This window comes from Orcinus orca, chromosome X (genome assembly GCF_937001465.1).
Source record: "Orcinus orca chromosome X, mOrcOrc1.1, whole genome shotgun sequence".
Taxonomy (NCBI): domain Eukaryota; kingdom Metazoa; phylum Chordata; class Mammalia; order Artiodactyla; family Delphinidae; genus Orcinus; species Orcinus orca.
In genome coordinates, this window is record NC_064580.1 from 24,334,250 (window position 1) to 24,357,011 (window position 22,762).

Here is a 22,762-nt window from a genome sequence, read left to right on the forward strand (position 1 = left end):
TTAGAGCTTTGTTCTGAAGGGGCAGCCACCAGGCAGCAGAAGGGAGGGTCCCAGGACCCTTCGGTGGTGGGCTGAACGCTCCCTCCTTTCCTCCTCCTGGGTGTCATGGAAGATGGTGGTGTCAACTTCAGAGCAGCAGAGGGGAGGGGGTGGGGGTGGGGGTCTTGGCAACAACTGTCATCCTGACTCTGAATGGGAACCGTGGGGACCTACCTCCCCTGCCAGCCCCCACTGTCACCCCCGTACCGCCCAGGCAAGGCTGGCTGGCTGTGGCCCAAGGCTCACTCTACCGTCCTCCACAGGGGTCTCAGGGGACAGGCTGAGCAGGAGAACAGGAGCCCTGTGGGTCCTCGAGCAGTGCCCTCCAGGACCCTGCAGAGGCGGCCTTGGTTAAAGCCAGGGAGGAATCTCCCCGCTGAAGGTGCTCACAGCATCTCCTTGTCCCTCCCCCAGGTGCCCTCGTTGCCTGCCTTCCTGCGCACACTCCCGCCTGCTGGCCCTGACCTGTGTCATCATGCCTCGGCGCCGGAACAAGCGCCATGGCCGCAAAAAACGCCACCAGGCCCGGGGGGAGACTCAGAGTCTCAAGGGTGCCCAGGCCACTGAGGAGGCGGCGGCGGCAGAAGAGGTAGAAGAGTCGCCATCCTCCCCCGCTTCTGTTTCTAGGGGTACTCCCCCGAGCTCCCCTGCTGCTGGCACTCGCCAGGAGCCTCAGGGAGACCCAGCCACGAGCTCTCGTGATGCAGGGGTTTCATGCCCAGGATCTGAAGAGGGTGCCCAGAGCCAAGATGAGAAAAGTGCAGGTACCTCCCAGGCAGCACCTTTCATTCAGAGCAGTTGCAGAGTTTTTCTGATCAGGGAGTCCACAATGTTGGTGCACTTCCTGCTGGAGAAGTACAAGACGAAGGAGCCCATCCCGCAGGCAGCACTGCTGAAGGCTATCAACAGGAAGTACGATAAGCACTTCCCTGAGATCCTCAGCAGAGCCTCTGAGATCATGGAGCTGGTCTTTGGCCTCGAGCTGAAGGAAGTTGACCCCAGCAGTCACTCCTACGCCCTCATCAGCAAGATGGCCCTCCCCAGCGAGGGAAGTCCAAGTGATGAGTCGGGGCTGCCCACATCCGGTCTCCTGATGATTCTCCTGGGCCTGATCTTCACGAAGGGCAACCGTGCCACCGAAGAGGAGATCTGGAAATTCCTCAATGCGTTGGGTTTGTATGCTGGGAGGAGGCACTTGATCTTCGGGGATCCCGGGAGGCTCATCAGCAAAGATTTCGTGCAGCAAAAGTACCTGACATACCGCCAGGTGCCCAACAGCCATCCTCCACGCTATGAGTTCCTGTGGGGCCCGAGAGCCCACGCTGAAACCAGCAAGATGAAAGTGCTGGAGATTTTGGGCAAGATCATTGGTACCGTCCCCAGTGCCTTCGCAGATCGCTATGAGGAGGCTCTGAAAGATGAGGAAGAGAGCGCCGCGGCCAGGGCTGCAGCTGTTGCTGAGGGCAGAGCCCCTTCCAGGGCCAAGGCCCGCAGCTCCTCCCACATGTAGGGAGGGAGGCCGTGGGCAGTTTGCTCACTTTGTTTTGGAAGAGAGCAGTCAAGCTCCTAAATAGTGCAGAGTAGTAGGGATGGAGGGAACAAAGTATAGATCTTATTTATCTTCTTGTTTTAAACTAGTAACTTCTATATATTATTGACTGATTTAGGTTTTTCAAATGTTTTTTCTTGTAATAGATAGTGTATTTTCTTAAGAATAGGAATTTGTGAATGACATTGCTTGCATATTTATTGCTGTTTAAAGAGTTCTAAAGTTACAGTTTTGGTATATGTAACAGAAAAACGAACCATCTATATTTTCTGTATGATCCAGAAGTAGAAAACATGGCACTGCAATAGAGATTTTCATGGAAATGTGAAAGGCGACCACAGAAAATATTTAGAAACAAAAAATGGAGAAAACAGAGAGTAAAAGCCATTTAACTCGTGGTTTGCCTTACTTCGTTTAAACTTTCTTTTGGTAGAAATAAAAGATACTTTGATTTAGCTCATTTGTGAGTATTTGTTTCTTTTGCCCTAGTGCACTGCATATTCTCTGCTACCTACTGGATTAAAAATAAACTCTGATGGGAGGGTGGCACTTTGGGGTTCATAATAATCATATCATAACTGCCATTCATCAAAAACCCAATATTGCTTAATGAGTATGCCACTGCTTTACATGTAGTACAGAACATTCCAACATTCACGCAGGATAGGATTTAGCAGACTCCCTTTACAGGTGAATAACTTGCAGATTTCTCAAGTTCACAAGACTGATTAAGTGACCTTGCTGGGTCTAGTCCCCTGGTCTGGAATAGTCTAGAGCCTACACTCTTCCACTCCTCCCAGCCTAAGCCAGACCTTACGTCTTTTAATTCATTTTTCTTCTCACCACTCCAAAATGTATCTCATGGGATAAAAGGGGCCCTGTTCCCAAAGCACTGTTTTGGAATACAGTAACAGTAACGCTGGATAAGTGAATGGTATGAATAAAAAGAAAAATTTTCGGTGACAATGGGGTCTTCTACATATGCAATGTCAGATACCCTGAAAAGATCAGCATCTCCTCATTTACTCTTCAAGTTTCTCAGGGACATAAAAGCCTTGGTTTAAGAGCTGTGTCCTCAGGTCAGTGGAGGGAGGAGTCCCAGCCTCTGATAGTTACTCAAGGTGAGGACCTTAGAACAGAAGGGGGCCCCACAAAGTCTACCCTGCTTTCTCCCTTGTGTGGCCATGCGCAGAGCTGCCTGTCTGAAGGTACCCCTTCTTTTCCTCCGGGGCAAGGGTGGAGAGGTTCTCAGGGAGGTGAGTTCCTTGGTCTTGTGGCAGCATCTCCAATTCTGCCCAAGTAGGAGATCCTAACAGGCCTTAATTTGCTTCAGGGTGAGGACACTGGGTGCCGATGAGTGGACTCCCCAAAACAAAGGGGACCACACAGAGGCCCCCGGCAGGGGTAGCCAGGGAATAGGTCTCTTATCTCCCCTTCTGGTGTCTCAGGAAGGTGAAAGCCTTGGCCTGAGGCTGGCAGACAGACAGTAGGGAGGGTGGAGTCCCATATGCTACCTGAAGTCAAGGTAAGAAACCTGAGTTAGGGCTGAGGGGCCACTGACTCCAGAAGAGTGGGGCCTTGTAAAGTCCTGCTCCTCAGAAGACCCCAACAGCTTTGGACAGATCTGGTTCATCCTGACTTCCAATTCAGAATTCCCAAGAAGGTAATGCCTTTGTGCTGAGGAGCACAGCTTCAGGGGAGTGGAGGCTGGAGTCCTGGGTCTGGTCAGGCATCACGATGAGGACCCTGAATGAGGAGCAAGAGGACCACTCACTCCAGAACAGAGAAGAATGCAGAGTCCCGCCCCTGAGGTCAGCCCCAGGAGGCCCAGGACAAAGCTTTCTGGCTGACCTGCCCCCTCTTTCCACTGGGGGTGGTCTCGGGGAGGCGAGGGCCTTGGTCTCTGGGGAACAGCCTCACTCAGTAGAGACTGGAAATCTAGTGACTCTAAATGAGGATAAAGGGACTCCACCTAGAGCAGAGCCCTGCCACTGGATACCTCCCCTTGGCAAATCCAGGAATGTTGGCATGATGCGCCCCACGCCTTTCCTTTTAGAGCGTCTCAGGTAGATGAGGCACTTGGTCCCAGGGGCCAGCCTCAGGGGAGCACAGTGAGGAATTCCAGGTCATGCCAAGAGTCGAGCAGAGGACCATGAGGGCTGAGGGAACCACCCAAATCATAAAAGCGGGGACGCCACAGAATCCCTCCCTTACTGTCGGCCATGAGTGACCACAGGCAGTCATGCCCACGTGAGGCAACCCTCACATCCTCCTAGGTGGTCTCAGGGAAGTAAAGGCTGTAGTATGAGAGCACAGGCCTCTCTAGGTCACGGGAAGAGCCAGCGTAAGGACTCCGAGTGAGGACCAAGGGGAACGCACAACCGAAAAGAGAGAGGAACAAACGCGTAGCCCCACCACCCTTTCGGCCCGGGGAAGCCCCAGGCAGGGGTAGTTCCATGTGTCACCCACTTGCCTCCGGCTCTGGAGGACTCAGGTCAGTAGAGGGGAGAGTCCCAGATCCTGACAGAGTGAGGACTATTGAGGTCACAAACCCCAGAAGAGCGGAGCCCGGGGAATCTTGCCCTCTGTGTTAGTCCTCAGAAGCCCCTCAGAAATAGCTGTGGCTGCACGTGGCCTACTCTGACTTCTGCTTCTGGGGACTCAGGGTGGTGAGGACTTTGCTCCGAGGCTGGCTGACTCAGCACAGGGGAAATTTCCAGGTTGTGCTAGGAGTTGGGGTGAGGACCTAAGGCTGGAGTGGAGCATGAAAACCATAACAATGGGGGCAGCACATCATCTCTCCCCTGCTGTCAGTCCTGGGAGACGCCTGGAGAGATGTCAGGCCGAGCAGAGGCAACCCTTAACTCCTCCCAGGGTGACAGAGAAGTGGGGACAGTAATAGGTGAAGAGAGGGAGAAATTACAGGTCTTCCCAGGAGTCAAACTGAGGAAGGGCCTGAGTGAGGACCGGCGCAGCCAAGCATAATAAGGCCTGGATCTGCCGGCCCCAGCTTCCTGCCTTCAGAGACCACAGGTAGACGTGGGACATCAGGCTACCCTCACTTTCTTCTGTTGGCTCTCAGAGAGTGGTGGGCCTTTCTATGAGCACATGTCCTCAGGTAAAGAGACAGGAGCCACAGGCCTTCCCAGGAGTCAAACTGAGAACCCTGAGTGACGACTAAGGGGAACATGCCCCACCCGCTGAGCTGTGGGGATGACAAAGAGTCTAGCCTTGCCCCTGCTTTCAGCACTTGAAGGCTCAGGACAGGGCAGTCGGGCCGAGGCTCCTTTACATCAGGTCTAAGGGAGGTGAGACCCTTAGCCTGAAGGTAAAGCCATCAGAGGGCAGAAGGGTGGGTCCCAGGCCCTACGTGAAGCCAGCTGAGAGCACTGAATAGGGACTGAGGACCCAGTGATCCCAGGATAGAAAGGACTCCACAGCTGTCAGCACGGTGTTCCCCGTCAGGCCGGTGAGCTGGGCCACCACTCACTTCCTCCTCATGGGTCCCTGGGACCACTGAGGTGTCAACTGCAGAGCAACGGAGGGGAGGAAGCCCAGGCCCTGGCTGCCGTCCACCTAAAGATCCTGAAGATGAACTGAGCAGACTCCCCGCCCTAGAGCACGGAAGGTCCCACTGGCAGCCCCTTCTGTCACCCCAGTGACACTCAGGTAGGCTGGCAGCCTGTAGCCCAAGGCTCACTCTACCGTCCTCCACAGGGGTCTCAGGGGACAGGCTGAGCAGGAGAACAGGAGCCCTGTGGGTCCTCGAGCAGTGCCCTCAAGAACCCTGCAGAGGCGGCCTTGGTTAAAGCCAGGGAGGAATCTCCCCGCTGAAGGTGCTCACAGCATCTCCTTGTCCCTCCCCCAGGTGCCCTCGTTGCCTGCCTTCCTGCCCACACTCCCGCCTGCTGGCCCTGACCTGTGTCATCATGCCTCGGGGCCGGAAGAGCAAGCGCCGTGCCCGCGAGAAATGCCACCAGGCCCGGGAGGAGACTCAGAGTCTCAAGGGTGCCCAGGCCACTGAGGCGGCAGTGGCGGCGGCAGAAGAGATAGAAGAGTCGCCCTCCTCCCCCGCTTCTGTTTCTCGGGGTACTCCCCCGAGCTCCCCTGCTGCTGGCACTCGCCAGGAGCCTCAGGGAGACCCAGCCATGAGCCCTCGTGATGCAGGGGTTTCATGCCCAGGATCTGAAGAGGGTGCCCAGAGCCAAGGTGAGGAGAGCGGGCCTGCCCCATCCTGGACGGTTCGCCTTTCCCTCCCCTACCTGGACACTGGTGGTTGCAGCATGCCCAGAGATCCTCCCTCTCGTGGTCAAGGACCACTGCTAGGTTTCCAGCCATACCAGGACCAAGCAAGACAAAACCGCCAGCACAGGTTGACGCAGGCGCACCAAGACCTACAAGGTGACTCAAGGTACCCCAGGGTTCATTACGCCTCACTTGTAATAACTTAGCATTGCGGCTTTTGCTTCCCCGCCCCACCCCATGGGTTCTGCTTGGGTGCTTATGGGTAAGTGCCTGCATACTAGCAGGAAAGTTATATAGCCTAAAGCTGTCGATCGATTTGTCAGTCAAATAACACAGGACACAGGGAGGGACCACCACTCTACAAAACACAGCCCTACCCCATCGCGGGGCTGCTTCTGGTTTCCAGACAGCCCGCTCTCCTGCTTTCTCGGGAGCGTACCTTTGCTCTGCTTAACTGAACTCTTGCTGCTTAAAACTGCTCTACGCCTCTCGACTGAATTCTTCCTCTTTGGGAGGGCAAGAGCCCAGGAAATCGCCATTCTGCCAGTGACAGTATGGATCGCATATTCATTACTTTTATCAGGTACAAGTTAAAGTTTTGATATTTCATAAAACAAATTTAAAAACCTTCCATTTTTTTTTTTATGACCTAGAACAAGAAAGCACAGCAATGGAAGGGGGATTTCCATGGAACTGTGAATAGACTCGGCAGTAAAATCATGTGGGTCAAGTAAAAAAAGGAAAGAAAAAGCGTACATGGTGGTACATTTTTGGTTTGTTTTATTCTTTTAGTGCTTCTTTTTGTAAACCTGAAAGATGTTTTCTTAGATTACTCAAGATTGTGAGAGAAATTAAACAATAATAAAGTAGACATCCTTATCGTTGCCACTCTTATTCCCAACCATTAATTGAGCAGCTACTCTTTGGAAGGCTCCGTGGCAGAACTGGGGATGGGAAGAAAAAGAAGACTGAGCCACTGTCCATAGACCTTCGGAGCCTAGGAGCTGCTGCCATGTCAAGATGGTGAGACACACTCTGAGACCTAAATAAATGGCAAGTTACAACAAGGGGTGAGAAAGAGAGGAGGTTCCAGACGAGAGCAGTCAAGTGTAAATGCTCTGAAGCAAGGAAGTCTGGAGCTTTGGGACACTGCAGTTCCCTTGAGGAGGTGATTTTAAGTTAGGCGGGATGGTGGGCTAAATGAGGCCGAGTGAATTGTGGTGGGGGAGGGTGGGACCCTTAGATGGTGGGCCTCAGAGTTGACAGACTCAAGACTGGAATGGAAGCTTACCCTGAATTTTTACTTTGCGACTGTGGGTAAAACAGAGAGAATCTCCACCTGGGGCAGGAATAAAATGTCTTCCGTGTTCCTGTCCCAGTGCAGGTGAACACAGTGCACAAACGAGGTGTTTTAATCCCATCGCCTCCAGGGAGTTTCTGAGAAACAAGGATGATACTTCCTTGAAGTGAGATGTCAAGAAGCCACTGTGATAGCACTCTTTGCACTGGGGTCAAAGGGCCAGAGGCCACTCCCTTAAAGGGATGTTCTACTACTTACCTTAAGTGTAATCTGGGGAACTCCAAAGGAAGGCTACAATTTTTGGTGGTGGTGAAATTATAATGAAACTAGGGGTGGTTTGGATGAAAAGGCACCTGGGAGGGAAGTTGTTGGTCCTTGACGCAAATTCTAGAACCTCCGAGTAGCATCCAGCTGGGAGAGATTCCTCTACACTCAAATGACATATTTACAAATGGGGAAGTTTTACATAGTTTCAGTGTCTAACCAGTTTTGTTCGTTCCAAAGGTGCTGCGTATCGTATTTTCTGACATCTCATGAGATTAAAGAAAAAAATCCCAAAGAGTTGGTATTATGGTCTGGGGTCATAGTTATTGTAGTAATAAATGCCATTCTCGAAAGACCATTCTTGCAAGTGCTTTACAAACATCACGTATATTACAACAGCTCTACAAGATAGGGCTTATCAGACTCACTTTGCAGATGATGAACTTGCAATTTTCTCAAGTTCACAAGACTTGTGACAGAGCTGGGAATAGACCCTTGGTCTGAATTCGTCTAGAGGCCACACTGTTCCACTCTTCCCGGCCTGAGGCAGACCTAGTATCCTTTAATTCACTTGTCTCCTCACTACTTCAAACTGTATTTCAGGCAATTTAAAAAATAAAAAGCAAGCAAGCAAACAAAAAGCCCTGTAGCCAAAGGACTATAAACAGTCCTGATGAAGGAAGGTTAATACAAGAATAAACCGTAATTTGGGGATTGTCTGTGGGCTTCGTTTATCTAGAGTCCTCCTGCTCCTCGCGCCAGGGTTCCCTGAAAGCTCACTGCCCTGGTCCCAGCACGTGTGTTCAGCTCCAGCACTTTCCCACGTTAGAGCTCCTTTCTCCTGAGACTTCCCCAGTGTGCCCTCAAGTCCAACTCTGGAATCTGTTAATGGTGTGTTGAGACTGGCCTCTGAATAAATACACCAATGAGTGAGCTTACCTAGGAGGTCAATATCCAAAGCCTCCCTCATAAGTTGGAGATGAGGACCTGAATAGACATTTCTACAAAGAGGGTATACCAGTGGCCAAACAGTACATGAAAAGATGCTCAATATCATTAGTCACTAGGGAAATGTATACAAAAAAGACAGAGTGGGATACCATTTCACTAGGTTGGTTATAAAAATGGAAAATAACAAGTGTTTGCGAGGATATGAAGAAATTGGATCCCTCATACATTGCTGGTAAGAATGTCAAATGGTTCAGCCTCTTTGGAAAACAGTTTGGTAGGTCCTCAAATTTAAACCAAGAATTACCGTATGACCCAGCAATTCCATTCCTAGGTATATAACCAAAATAACTTAAAAACTGTATTCAAACAAATCTTTGTACCCAAATATTCAAAGAAGCATTATTCATAAAAGCCAAAAAATGCAAACAACCCAAAATTTCCATCACTGAATGAACGGACAAACAAAATGTGGTATATTCTTACAATGGAATATTATTCAGTCATGAAAAGGAATGAAGTACGGATAACTGAGAGACCATGAATGAACCTTGGAGACATTATGATAAATGATAAATGAAAGGAGTCAGAAACAAAAGGTCACATATTATATGACACCATTTACATGAATTGTCCAGGATAAGCAAATTCATAGAGACAGAAAGCAGATTGATGGTTGTCCGGAGCTAGGGAGAGGTATGAATGAGAAGTAACTTTTTGAAGGGTAAGAGATTATGTAAGCAGATAGGATAGGCGGTCCCTGGAGAAAGAGAACCAGGCATGGCTTTCTTGACATAAGAGAAGCCAGTTTTTGGCCTAAGCCATTTTGTGATCTAAGCCATTTTAAGATCATTTTGTGAACCTGGAAACAATGTTTGCCCTTCAACACACCTCCATAATAATGATCTTCAGGGAATAAAAGAATGCAGCGACAATAGACTGTTATCAGACAGGAGTAGTAACAGAAGCAAAGGTAATAAATCAGTTGTTAAGTCTCCCAGTCTTTTCAAGGGTAAATATATATATCAATGAGTTATATTTTTAATATTATATATAATACAATCAATAGATTGATTGATCTCACTATACATATAATATATATAACATATAAGTGTATGTATGTATGTAAAATCAACAGAATGATAGAATCAGATAGAATGAGAGAATTACCATTCTACAGCCCCTAATGGATTAATGGATAAGGGTGAAGATCCTCACTACCTGTCAATAACACCAGGAAGCAGAAAACAGACACTATGTATCTCCTAATGGAAGCACACAGCTTGGTCTCAGGAGTGAACTTGCCAATAAACAAACTGGTAAATCAATAAGCCTTAATCTGAACAAGCTGTTTCCTACAATTATGGAGGATCCTTGATGCTGAGTTCCAGGTATATTGGGTTCATTATTTTATTCTCTGTAATGTTGTATATGATTTTTTTTTAAAATAAATATCATGCCTTTAAAGTTGAAAACCCAAGTAAAATGGAACAATTTTTAGCAAACTATAAATCACTAAAGTGAAAATGTAGTCCAAACCCAGAGCACCATCAAAATGTGCCAGGACAATCCAGGTTTGGAGCCCCCTCACACCAAATGATCAGGGAAAAACTAATCACCACCTTATTTGAATTCTTCCAAACCATACAAAAAGATAGAAAACGGATCAACCATTTTAATAGGGTAGCCCTCCTTGATACAAAGTCCAGATAAGAATGCCCCAATAAAAGGATACTCACACATAACCATGTGATTAAATGAAGAAATGGGCTATGACTAAGGAACACAAAGATATCATATTAGAAAATACTGACAGTTGGAAATCACTGCACTAACAGAGAAAGGAGAAAATGCATTTCTAAAGGGAAAGAATATTTGTCTCTACACTTCTATTCTCAAGCCTGTTGACACCAAATGTATGGGCTTTTTGTTTTGTTTTGTTTTGCTCACACAAACCAATTCTCTACCACCAGCTGAGTATCCTACAATTCAATTCAATTCTGACAATACCTACCTGCAGTTAGCATCAGATCCCACAAGGTAAGGGCTCATTCCCACAAGATTGCCCTACACTTAATCCAAACCCAGGTCTCCCATAATTCTGACTGACTGGCTATAAATTGGGGGCTCCCACAACCCCCTCCCTGGGTTTGGTAATTTTCTAAAGTGGCTCAAAGAACTCAAGGAAACAGTGTACTTACTAGATTACTGGATTATTATAAAAGGATGTGACTCCCTAACAGCCAAACGGAAGAGATACTTAGAGTGAGGTGTGGGGAAGGGGTGTGGAGCTCTCATGCCCTCTCCAGCTGCATCACCCTCGTAGCACCTACGTGCGTTCGGCAAACTGGAAGCTCTCCAGACCATTTTGGTTAGGATTTGTATGCAGGCTTCATTACACAGGCATAATTAATTAAATCATTGGCCACTGGTTAATTAAGTCAATTTCCAGCCCTTCTTCCCTCAGAGGGTAGGACTGAAAGTTCCTAGCCCCTGATCACATGGTGGGTCCCCCAGGCAGCCCCCCACCCTTAGGGGCTTTCCAAAAGTCACCTCATCAACATAAACTCAGGTGTGGTTGAAAGGGGCTTGTTACCAGTAACGTGAAACACTCCTTTCACCTTTCTTGCTCTTTTCACTTAGGAAACCCCAACAGTTTTAGCAGCTCTGGGGACAAAGACCAAATATATATTTCTTAGTATAAATCACAATTTAATTATATGCAGGGGAAAGAAAGGGCCTTTGATAAAAATTTTACACCAGTCCATGGTAATAACTTTTCACAAACTCACATCAGTAGGAAATTTCTCTTCTGTAAAATCTATACGTATTAAGCATACTTAAATGTGGAATGTTATCAGAATTCCCAATAAAATAAGAAGCAAGACACGGATATATGGTACCACCTCTACTATTTGACAAGAATTTTCCTGCTCTGCCACGTGAACATCTTGGAAGTCATCACTCCCATCCTCACAATGACAAAAAGCTGAACAAACTGAAAATCAACAATTCTTCTTAGATCCATCAGAGAATTGAAGTTACAGGGAAAACCAATGCTTCAAAACTGAAGATGCAGGGAAATACAGGGAATCACAGCTCACTGGGAGCTGAAAGTCCTGGATCCAGGAAGGAGGAGAAAAATTTACATTGTACTTGATGCAACACTGGAAGCTATGTGTGACAAGCTTCAGAGCCCAAAACTCCTAGGAGCCTAGTCTTAGGGGAGCCCACACACTTCTGTGAGTTTTACCTTCTGGGGTCCTAACAGGTTCTCACCGTAAAGATCCAAGAAAAATGTCCTCATGCTTCTGGCATGAGGGGGACATAAACCCTTTTGAAATACACCTAGGAAAAAGTAACCATTTTGAAACACAGGCCCAGATGTTTCTGTTCTGTGTACTTTCCTAAACCAACTACCTTGGATGAAGGAAAAATCCAAACTCTAGCCCCCTCCAGACTTCCTATGTCACATAACAGGGGGTATAAAAGCTGAGAAGCATTTGTGAAGGCAATAGCCCAGGGGCACAGAGCCACTAAAACACAGACAGCTAATTACAGGATTATAGAACACTTCCTGGACACCTTACCACGGCATCAACAAGGTTCCAATATAATACCAGAGGATTCCTGCTGAAAGAACTGCAAGGCTTAGACCACTTATGAAGGTGTTCCTAGGGAAAACCAAAGACAACAAGAACACTCAAGGAAATTGAAATCTCAGGTGCCTACAGTAAGAGCAAACAGTAAACACGACATAACTCTTATGCAGATAAACACAAACTCTCATGCTAAAGGCCCTTTAAATCGGTTCCTATTATCCAATACATCAAGTCCAGCCTTCAACAAAAAATTATAAGATATGCTAAAAGGCAGAAAAACACAGTCTGATTAAACAAAGCAAGTAAATTAACCACACTCAGATATAGGAGATAATCTGGAATATCAGACTAGGATTTTAGAATACTTATGATTCATACGCTAGGCCTCTAATGGAAAAAGGGAACAACATGCAAGAATAGTAGGTAATGTACGTAGAGAGATGGAAACTGTAGGAAAGGATCAAAAGGAAATGTGAGAAATCAAAAACATCGAAACTGACATGAAGAATACCACTGATAGACTCACCAGTAGACTGCACATGGCCAAGGAAAGAATCAGTGAAATTAAAGATATACGTTGATAGAAACCCCTCAAACTAAAAAGCAAAGAGAAAACAAAATAATTTTTAAAAAGGAAAAGAGTAACCAAGGATTGTGGAACAATTACAAGAGATGTAACATATGCATAGTGGGAATAATCTGAGAAGAAACAGAGAAAGCAGCAGAATTTTCAAAGTAATAATGACTGAGAATTTCCCCAAATTAATGACAGACACTAAACCATAGATCTAGGAACCTCGGAGAACACCAAGCAGGATAAATAGAAAAAAAAATCTACACCTAGGCATATCATACTCAAACCACAGAAAACCAAACAGAAAGAGAATGCTTGAGACGAGCTAGAGGAAAAAAGAACTTACTATAGAGGATCAAGGGTAACAATTACCAAGATTTCTCCTCACAAACGATGCTATCAAGAAAAGGCTACAGTTAAATTTAAGCATTGAAATGAAAAAACCCAACAACAACAACAAAAACACTACCACCAACCTAGAATTCTGTAGCCAGGGGGAGAAAATCCTTCAACAGTAATGAGAAATAAAGACTTTCTCTGACAGACAAAAAAACTGACAGAAATTTGTCACACAGATCTACTTTGCAAGAAATGTTAAAAGAAGTTCTTCTGGGAAAAGGAAAATGATGCAGGTCAGAAGCTTTGGCTGACATAAAGAAAGGAAGAGAGTAACACAAGAAATAAATGAAGATTAAAAAAAGCTTTTTATTTTTATTATTTTCAACTGATCAAAAAAGATAACTATTTCTTCAAAATAATAATATAACAGCAATGCATCCAGTGATTATACATTATGGATAAGAGAAATAAATGGCAGAAATAGTATTCTTGCACTGTTACGAGATACTTGCACTAACCGTGAAGCAGGATGGGGTTATTTGAAAGAGGACTTGAATACGTTGCAAATGTATAACGCAAACGCTACACAAACCACTAGAAATTTTATAAAAGTATAACTGATGTGCGAAAGAGGAGAGAAAATGGAATAACATTAAATCTTGAATTAAAACTAGAGAAGGCAGAAAGAGAGCACAAGATTAAAAAGGAAACAAAGAGTAAGCTCAAAGAGTAGAAAACAGTTACAAATATGGTCAATGTTAATCCAACTATATCAATAATCACTTTTAATGTGAATGGTCTAAATATACCAATTGAAAGGTAGAGATTGATAAAAAGAATGAAAACAAAGAAGATCTAACCCTATGCTGTTTACAAGAAACACACTTTAAATATAAAGACATGAAATTATTAAAAGTAAAGGGATGGATACAATAGCCAGGTCATGGAAGCAACCTAAATGCCCATCGACAGATGAATGGATAAAGCAGGTGTGGTACATATATACAATGGAGTATTACTCAGCCATAAATAGGAATGAAATTGGGTCATTTGTAGAGACGTGGATGGACCTAGAGACTATCATGCAGAGTGAAGTAAGCCAGAAAGAGAAAAACAAATATTGTATATTAATGCCTACATATGGAATCTAGAAAAATGGTACAGATGAACTGGTCTGCAAGGCAGAAATAGAGACACAGATGTAGAGAACAAACGTATGGACACCAAGGGGGGCAAAGCGGGGGTGGGATGAATGGGGAGACTGGGATAGACTTATATATACCAATATGTACAAAACAGATACCTAATAAGAACCTGCTGTGTAAAAAAATAAAATAAAATAAAATTCAAAACAAAAAAAGTAAAGGGATGGAGAAAACTCTACCATGCTAATATGAGTGAAAAAAAGAAAACAACTGCTCTAGCTATATTATTTCAGACAAAGCAGTATTCACAACAAGAAAGTCAGGAATAAAGATGGGCATTACTTAATGATTAAGTGGCCAATTCTCAAAGAAATCATGGCAACCCTTAATGTGTATGCACCAAAAAATTCTGTTAAGATACATGAGGCAAACACTGATGAGACACATCTACTCTTATATAGGAGATGTCAACACATCTCTTTTCATAATTGACAAATCCACTAGGCAGAAAATCAGTAAGGTGCAGTTGAACTGAAAAGCAACATCAATTAACTAGATCTAAATGACATGCATAGAATACTTCACAACAGCAGAAAGCACATTTTCAAGTCCACATGGAACATACACCAAGATAGATCACATTCTATGCCATAAAACACACATCATCAAACTTAAAAGAATATAAATGATACAAAGAATGATCTCACTCTGCAATGGAAATAAACTAGAAACTGATAACAAATAATAGCAAGAAAATCAAGGGTATTTGGAGATTAAACAATATACTTCGAAATAACACATGGGCCAAAGAGTAAATCTAATGAGAAATTTTAAAATATGTTTAACTAAATGAAAACAAAATTACAACTTATCAAAAGTTGTGCAATATAGCAAACCCAGTACTTAAAGGGACATGTATAGCATTGAATGTCTATACTAGAAAAATCTAAAATCAATAATTTAAGCTTCTACCTTAGTAAACTGGTGAAAGAAGAGGAAAAAAGCAGAGGAAAAAGAAATAATAAATCAAAACAGAAATCAATGACACTGAAGAAAGGGAAAAAATAGAGAAAAACAACAAAACCAGAAGCTGTCTCTTTGAACATATCCAAAAGAAAAAAAAGAAAAAACAAGATAACAGTCTAACCAGGCTACTGAAGGAAAATAAAAAGAGAGAAAACACCAATTAAATCGCTAATAGCAGAAATGAAGGAAGGGCAATCACTACTGATTCCACGGATATTAAAAGGATAATAAATGAATATTATAAACAACTCTAGGCCTACAAATTTGAAAAGTTAAATCGACAAATTACTTGAAGATACAATTTCCCAAAACTATACAAGGATAAATAGATAATCAGAATAGGTCTGTATCTATTAAAGAAATTTAATCTATAATTAATAAGCTTCCAATAAAGACAGCACCAGGCCCAGATGATTTCACTGATGAATTCTAACAAAAATTTAAGGAAGACATGAAAACAATTCACTACAATCTCTTCCAGAAAACAGAAGCAGAGGGGACACTTCCTAATTCATTCTATGAGGCCAACATCACTCTAATGTCAAAACCAGAAAAAGAAATTAAAAGAAAGGAGAATTGACCACCAACATCTCTCATGAACATAGATGCAAATTCCCCAACAAAATATAAGCAAAACAAATCTAACAATGTATAAAAGGAATTATATACCACAACTAAGTGGACTTTATTTCAGGTGTGCAACATTTGAAAATCAGTAATGCTAACTCATCATATCACTAGGCTAAAGAAAATAATCACATGATCATATCAAAGGAAGAAAAAAATTTTAATAAAATCCAATACCCATTCATCATAAAATTTCCCAGCAAACTAGAAGTAGACAGGCATTGGCTCAGCTTCATATACTGAATAGAACATCTAAAAATAAAAAAAAAAACAGGTAAAACATCCTACTTCATACTGAGAAGATAGATGCTCTCACACTAAGATCAGGAACGAGGCTAAGATATCCCTTCTCACCATGCCTATTCAACACTGGACTGGAAGTCCTAGCCAATGCAATAAGATAGGAGAAGGAAGCAAAAGATCTACAGATTTGAAAGGAAACAATACAACTGTTTTTGCTCACAGATGACCTAATTGTCTACGTAGGAAATCTCAAATAACCAACAACAAGAAAACTCCTGGTATCAGTAAGCCAAGGTTAATATACAATAGTCAATTGTTTTCCAATAAACAAACTGAACTTGCAATTGAGAAACCTAATGCCATTTACATTACCACCAAAAAAAGATCGATTATAAATAATTCTTAGAAAAATAAGTATAAGATTTATATGAGAAATACAAATGTCACTGAAAAAAATTAAAGAAGATCTAAATAAATAAACACTCCATGTTCATGGATAGGAGGATGCAAGATTATTGAGATGTCAGTTACTCCCAACTTGATTTATATACTCAATACAATTCTGCTCAAAACTGCAGCAAGGTATTTTGTAGATAGCAACAAACAATCTAAAGTTTATATAAAAAATGAAAAGATCCATAATAACCAACTCAAATCAATACCAAAGAAGATAAAAGTCAGAGAACTGATATTACTGGATTTCAAAACAGACTTTAAAGCTACAATAAGCAAAACCACATACTATTAGCAAAAGAAGAGACAAAGAGACCAAGGCACAGAATAGAAAACCTAGAAACAGACCCCACATACAGTCAACTGATCTTTAACAAAGGAGCAAAGGCAATTCAATAGAGAAAGGAGTCTTTTAACTCACAGTGCTGGGACAACTAGACATCCAATACAACAAAAAAGAATGCTGATACAGACTTTACATGTTGCAAAACAATTAACTCAAAATGGATCACAGACCTAAATGGAAAACTCAAAATTAAAAAAATCCAGGGACTCCCCTCACGGTCCAGTGGTTAAGACTGCACTTCCACTGCAGGGGGCATGGGTTTCATCCCTGGTCAGGGAACTAAGATCCTGCCTGCCATGAGGAGTGGGAAAATAAACAAACAAAAAAAAGCAAACAAAACAGAAGGTAATATAGGAGAAAGTCTTGGGTTTGGCAACGAGATTTTAGACACAACACCAAAAGCACAATCCATGAAAGAGAAAAATGATAAGCTGAACTTCATTAAAATTAAAAACTTCTACTCTGTAAAAGGTACTATTAAGAGAATGAAAAGACAAGCCACAGACTGGGAAAAAAATAATTGTAAGACACATATCTGATAATAAACATGAATCAAAAATATACAATGAACTCTTAAAAAACTCCACAATAAGAGAACAAAAAAGTCAATTTAACAGTGGTTAAAAGAGATGAACAGACGCCTCACCAAAAATATACACAGATGGGAAGTAGCATACGAAAAGATGATCAACATCACGGGTCTTCACGGAATTTGGGATTAAAATAACAATGAGATACCTATCAATATGGCTAAAACAAAAACAAACACCAGACAATACCAAATGCTGGCAAGGATGGGGACCAATAGCAACTCTCATTCAGTGCTAAAGGGAATGCAAAGTGATAGAGACACACTGGACACTGTCTGGAAGTTTCTTTTAAGCTAAACATAATCTTATCACATGATCTAGCAATTAAACGCCTAGGTATTTACTCAAAAGAGTTGAAAACTTATGTCCATCCAAAAGCCTTCAAACAAATGTTAATAGTACACTAATTCATAGCTGCCAGAAACTGAAATCAACCAAGATGACCTTCAGCACATGAATGGGTACACAAACTGTGGTAGTCCACGTGATGGAATGCTATTCAGCCATGAAAAGAAATGACTTTCAAACCACAAACAGATATAGAGAAACTTAAATGTATATTGATTAGCAAAAGGAACTAGTTTAAAAAGCCTACATATTGAGTTATTTGTAGTGAGGTGGATGGACCTAGAGTCTGTCATACAGAGTGAAGTAAGTCAGAAAGAGGAAAACAAATACCGTATGCTAACACATACATATGGAATCTAAGAAAAAAAAATGGTCATGAAGAACCTAGGGGCAAGATGGGAATAAAGATGCAGACCTACTAGAGAATGGACCTGCGCATATGGGGAGGGGGAAGGGTAAGCTGGGACAAGGTGAGAGAGTGGCATGGACATACATATACTACCAAATGTAAAACAGAGAGCTAGTGGGAAGCAGCCGCATAGCACAGAGAGATCAGCTCGGTGCTTTGTGACCACCTAGAGGTGTGGAATAGGGAGGGTGGGAGGGAGGGAGACGCAAGAGGGAAGAGATATGGGGATATATGTATAACTGATTCACTTTGTTATAAAACAGAAACTAACACACCATTGTAAAGCAATTATACTCCAATAAAGATGTTAAAAAATAAATAAATAAATAAAAAGCCTACATACTGTAGGATTCCGTCAATATTATATTCTGGAAAAGGCAAAACTCTAGAGAGAGTAAAAAGTTCAGAGTTGTCAGGGGCTCAGAGTGAGGTTTTGAGGGATGGACAGGTGGAGCACGGGAGATTTTTAGGGCAGTGAAACTCTTCTGCATGATGCTCTGTTGGCGAGTAGATGACGTCATGCCTTTGTCAACCACTATAGAAGTGTAAAGCACAAAAAGTGAAGTGTTTTATAAACAGTTGGCAATAGTCAATAATAATGTATCACTATGAGTTGATCAATTATAACAAATGAACTTCCATCCATTGAAACAACACAAAATGTTAATAATAGGAGAATCTAACTGGAAGAAGTGAGTGGCTGTATGGAAACTCTTTGCACTAGCTGCTTAATTTTCTGTAGTCTGAATATGTTCTTTAAAAAAGTCTATTGATTTAAAAACTAGAAAAAAATCTGGACAAGAACACATAGCCAGTACAGAGCTATATACAACAATACCAAATAAATAAGAGTCATGAGTAACAAAAAGCAAAAGATAACAATGCCAATAATTCGATCCTCTAATTAAAACTCTAAGGGAATCGGCACAGAAAATAGTCAAACATATAAGGAACTTCAGAAACCTGGTGGAAAAAAAGATCACTACAGCGAAATCAAGAGACTGGCCGGAAACAGTATCAACAATTCCTTAGATCATGTTGATAGAAAATACATCAGGAGCTTCAAGATGGCAAAAGAGTAAGACACAGAGATCACCTTCGTCCCGCAAATACATCAGAAATACAACTACACGTGGAACAACTCCTACAGAACATTTACTACTGAACGCCGGCAGAAGACCTCAGACCTCCCAAAAGGCAAGAAACTCCCCCACGTACCTGGGTAGGGCAAAAGAAGAAAGAAAAAACAGAGACCAAAGAATGGGGACGGCAACTGCACCAGTGGGAGGGAGCTGTGAAGGAGGAAAGGTTTCCACACACTAGGAAGCCCCTTCGCGGGCGGAGACCGTGGGTGGCGGAGGGTGGAAGCTTCGGAGCCACGGAGGAGAGTGCAGCAACAGGGGTGCGGAGGGCAAGGCTCAGAGATTCCCGCACAGAGGATCGGTGCCGACCAGCACTCACCAGCCCGAGAGGCTTGTCTGCTCGCCCGCCGGGGCAGGTGGGGGTTGGGAGCTGAGGCTCGGGCTTCAGGGCTTCGGAGGTCGGATCCCAGGGAGAGGACTGGGGTTGGCTGGGTAAACACAGCCTGAAGGGGGATAGTGCGCCACAGCTAGCCGGGATGGAGTCTGGGAAAAAGTCTGGAGCTGCCGAAGAGACAAGAGACTTTTTCTCCTCTTTGTTTCCTGGTGTGTGAAGAGAGGGGATTCAGAGCGCCGCTTAAAGGAGCTCCAAGGAGGGGGGCGAGGTGCGGCTGTCAAGGCGAACCCCAGAGACGGGCATGAGATGCTAAGGCCACTGCTGCCGCCACCAAGAAGCCTGTGTGCGAGCACAGGTCACGCTCCACACCTCCCCCCTCCCGGGAGCCTGTGCAGCCCGCCACTGCCAGGGTCCCGTGATATAGGGACAATTTACCCGGGGGAACGCACGGCACGCCTCAGGCTGGTGCAACGTCACGCTGGCCTCCGCAGTCTCGCCCTGCAATCCGTACCCCTCCCTCCCATCGGCCTGAGTGAGACAGAGCCCCCGAATCAGCTGCTCCTTTCACCCCGTCCTCTCTGAGCGAAGAACAGATGCCCTCAGGCGACCTACACGCAGAGGCGGGTCCAAATCCAAAGCTGAACCCTGGGAGCTGTGCGAACAAAGAAGAGAACAGGAAATCTCTCCCAGGAGCCTCAGGAGCAGCAGATTAAATCTCCACGATCAGCTTGATGTACCCTACATCTGTGGAATACCTGAATAGACAATGAATCATCCCAAATTGAGGAGGTGGACATTGGGAGCAACGATATATAAATATATGTTTTCCCTTTCTCTCTTTTTTGTAAGTGTGTATGTGTATGCTTCTGTGTATGATTTTGTTTGTAGAGCTTTGCTTTTACCGTTTGTCCTGGGGTTCTGTCTGTTCGCCTTTTTTTTTTTTACTTAAAACATTTTTTTCTTAATCATTATTTTTTATTTTAATAACTTTATTTTAATTTACTTTATTTTATCTTCTTCTTTCTTTCTTTCTTTTTTTTCTCCCTTTTATCCTGAGCCGAGTGGAGGACAGGCTCGTGGTGCTCCAGCCAGACATCAGGGCTGTGCCACTGAAGTGAGAGAGCCAAGTTCAGGACACAGGTCCACAAGAGACCTCCGAGCTCCACGTTATATCAAACGGCAAAAATCTCCCAGAGATCTCCATCTCAATGCCAAGACCCAGCTCCACTCAATGACCAGCAAGCTACAGTGCTAGACACCCCATGCCAAACAACTAGCAAGACAGGAACACAACCCCAACCATTAGCACAAAGGCTGCCGAAAATTATAATAAGGCCACAGACACCCCAAAACACACCACCAGACGTGGACCTGCCCACAAGAAAGACAAGCCTCATCCACCAGAACACAGGCACTAGTCCCCTCCACCAGGAAGCCTCATCCACCAGAACACAGGCACTAGTCCCCTGCACCAGGAAGCCTAGACAACCCACTGAATCAACCTTAGCCACTGCGGACAGACTCCAAAAACAACGGGAACTACGAACCTGCAGCCTGCGAAAAGGAGACCCCAAACACAGTAAATTAAGCAAAATGAGAAGACAGAGAAACACACAGCAGATGAAGGAGCAAGATAAAAACCCACCAGACCTAACAAATGAGGAGGAAATAGGCAGTCTACCTGAAAAAGAATTCAGAATAATGATAGTAAAGATAATCCAAAAGCTTGGAAACAGAATGGAGAAAATACAAGAAACATTTAAAAAGGACTTGGAAGAACTAAAGAGCAAACAAACAGTGATGAACAACACAATAAATGAAATTAAAAATTCTCTAGAAGGGATCAATAGCAGAATAACTGAGGCAGAAGAACGGATAAGTGACCTGGAAGATAAAATAGCAGAAATAACTACTGCAGAGCCGAATAAAGAAAAAAGAATGAAAAGAATTGAGGACAGTCTCAGAGACCCCTGGGACAACATTAAACACACCAACATTTGAATAATAGGGGTCCCAGAAGAAGAAGAGGAAAAGCAAGGGACTGAGAAAATATTTCAAGAGATTATAATTGAAGACTTCCCTAATATGGGAAGGGAAATAGTTAATCAAGTCCAGGAAGCACAGAGAGTCCCATACAGGATAAATGCAAGGAGAAACAGGACAAGACACATACTAACCAAGCTATCAAAAATTAAATACAAAGAACAAATACTAAAAGCAGCAAGGGAAAAACAACAAATAACACCTAAGGGAATCCCCAGAAGGTTAAGAGCTGATCTTTCAGCAGAAACTCTGCAAGCCAGAATGGAGTGGCAGGACATATTTAAAGTGATGAAGGAGAAAAACCTACAACCAAGATTACTCTACCCAGCAAGGATCTCATTCAGAGTTGATGGAGAAATTAAAACCTTTACAGACAAGCAAAAGCTAAGAGAATTCAGCACCACCAAACCAGCTTTACAACAAATGCTAAAGGGACTACCCTAGGCAGGAAACACAAGAGAAGGAAAAGGCCTGCAATAATAAACCCAAAACAATTAAGAAAATGGTAATAGGAACATACATATCAATAATAACCTTAAATGTAAATGGACTAAATGCTCCAACCAGAAGACATAGATTGGCTGAATGGATACAGAAACAAGACCCATATGTATGCTGTCTACAAGAGACCCACTTCAGACCTAGGGACACATACAAACTGAAAGTTAGGGGATGGAAAAAGATATTCCATGCAAATGCAAACCAAAAGAAAACTGGAGTAGCAATTCTCATATCCGACACAATGGACTTTAAAACAAAGACTATTAGAAGAGACAAAAAAGGACACTACATAATGATCAAGGGATCAATCCAAGAAGAAGCTATAACAACTGTAAATATTTATGCACTCCAACATAGGAGCACCTCAATACGTAAGGCAAATACTAACAGCCATAAAAGGGGAAAGTGACAGTAACACGATCATAGTAGGGGACGTTAACACCCCACTTTCACCAATGGACAGATCATCCAAAATGAAAATAAATAAGGAAACACAAGCTTTAAATGACACATTAAACAAGATGGACTTAATTGATATTGATAGGACATTCCATCCAAAAACAACAGAATACACATTCTTCTCAAGTGCTCGTGGAACATTCTCCAGGATACATCATATCTTGGGTCACGAATCAAGCATTGGTAAATTTAAGAAACTTGAACTCCTATCAAGTATATTTTCCCGACCACAACGC

General features: G+C 43.5%; 1 protein-coding gene across 1 annotated transcript; it reads left to right on the plus strand.

Annotated features, from left to right (window-relative positions):
- The first annotated feature begins 514 nt into the window (after window positions 1-514).
- Window positions 515-1,549, plus strand: LOC101276488 (melanoma-associated antigen B4-like). The gene has a single exon (XM_004285259.1). The coding sequence runs from the start codon at window positions 515-517 to the stop codon at window positions 1,547-1,549; it is 1,035 nt and encodes a 344-aa protein (XP_004285307.1).
- The last annotated feature ends 21,213 nt before the right edge of the window (window positions 1,550-22,762 follow it).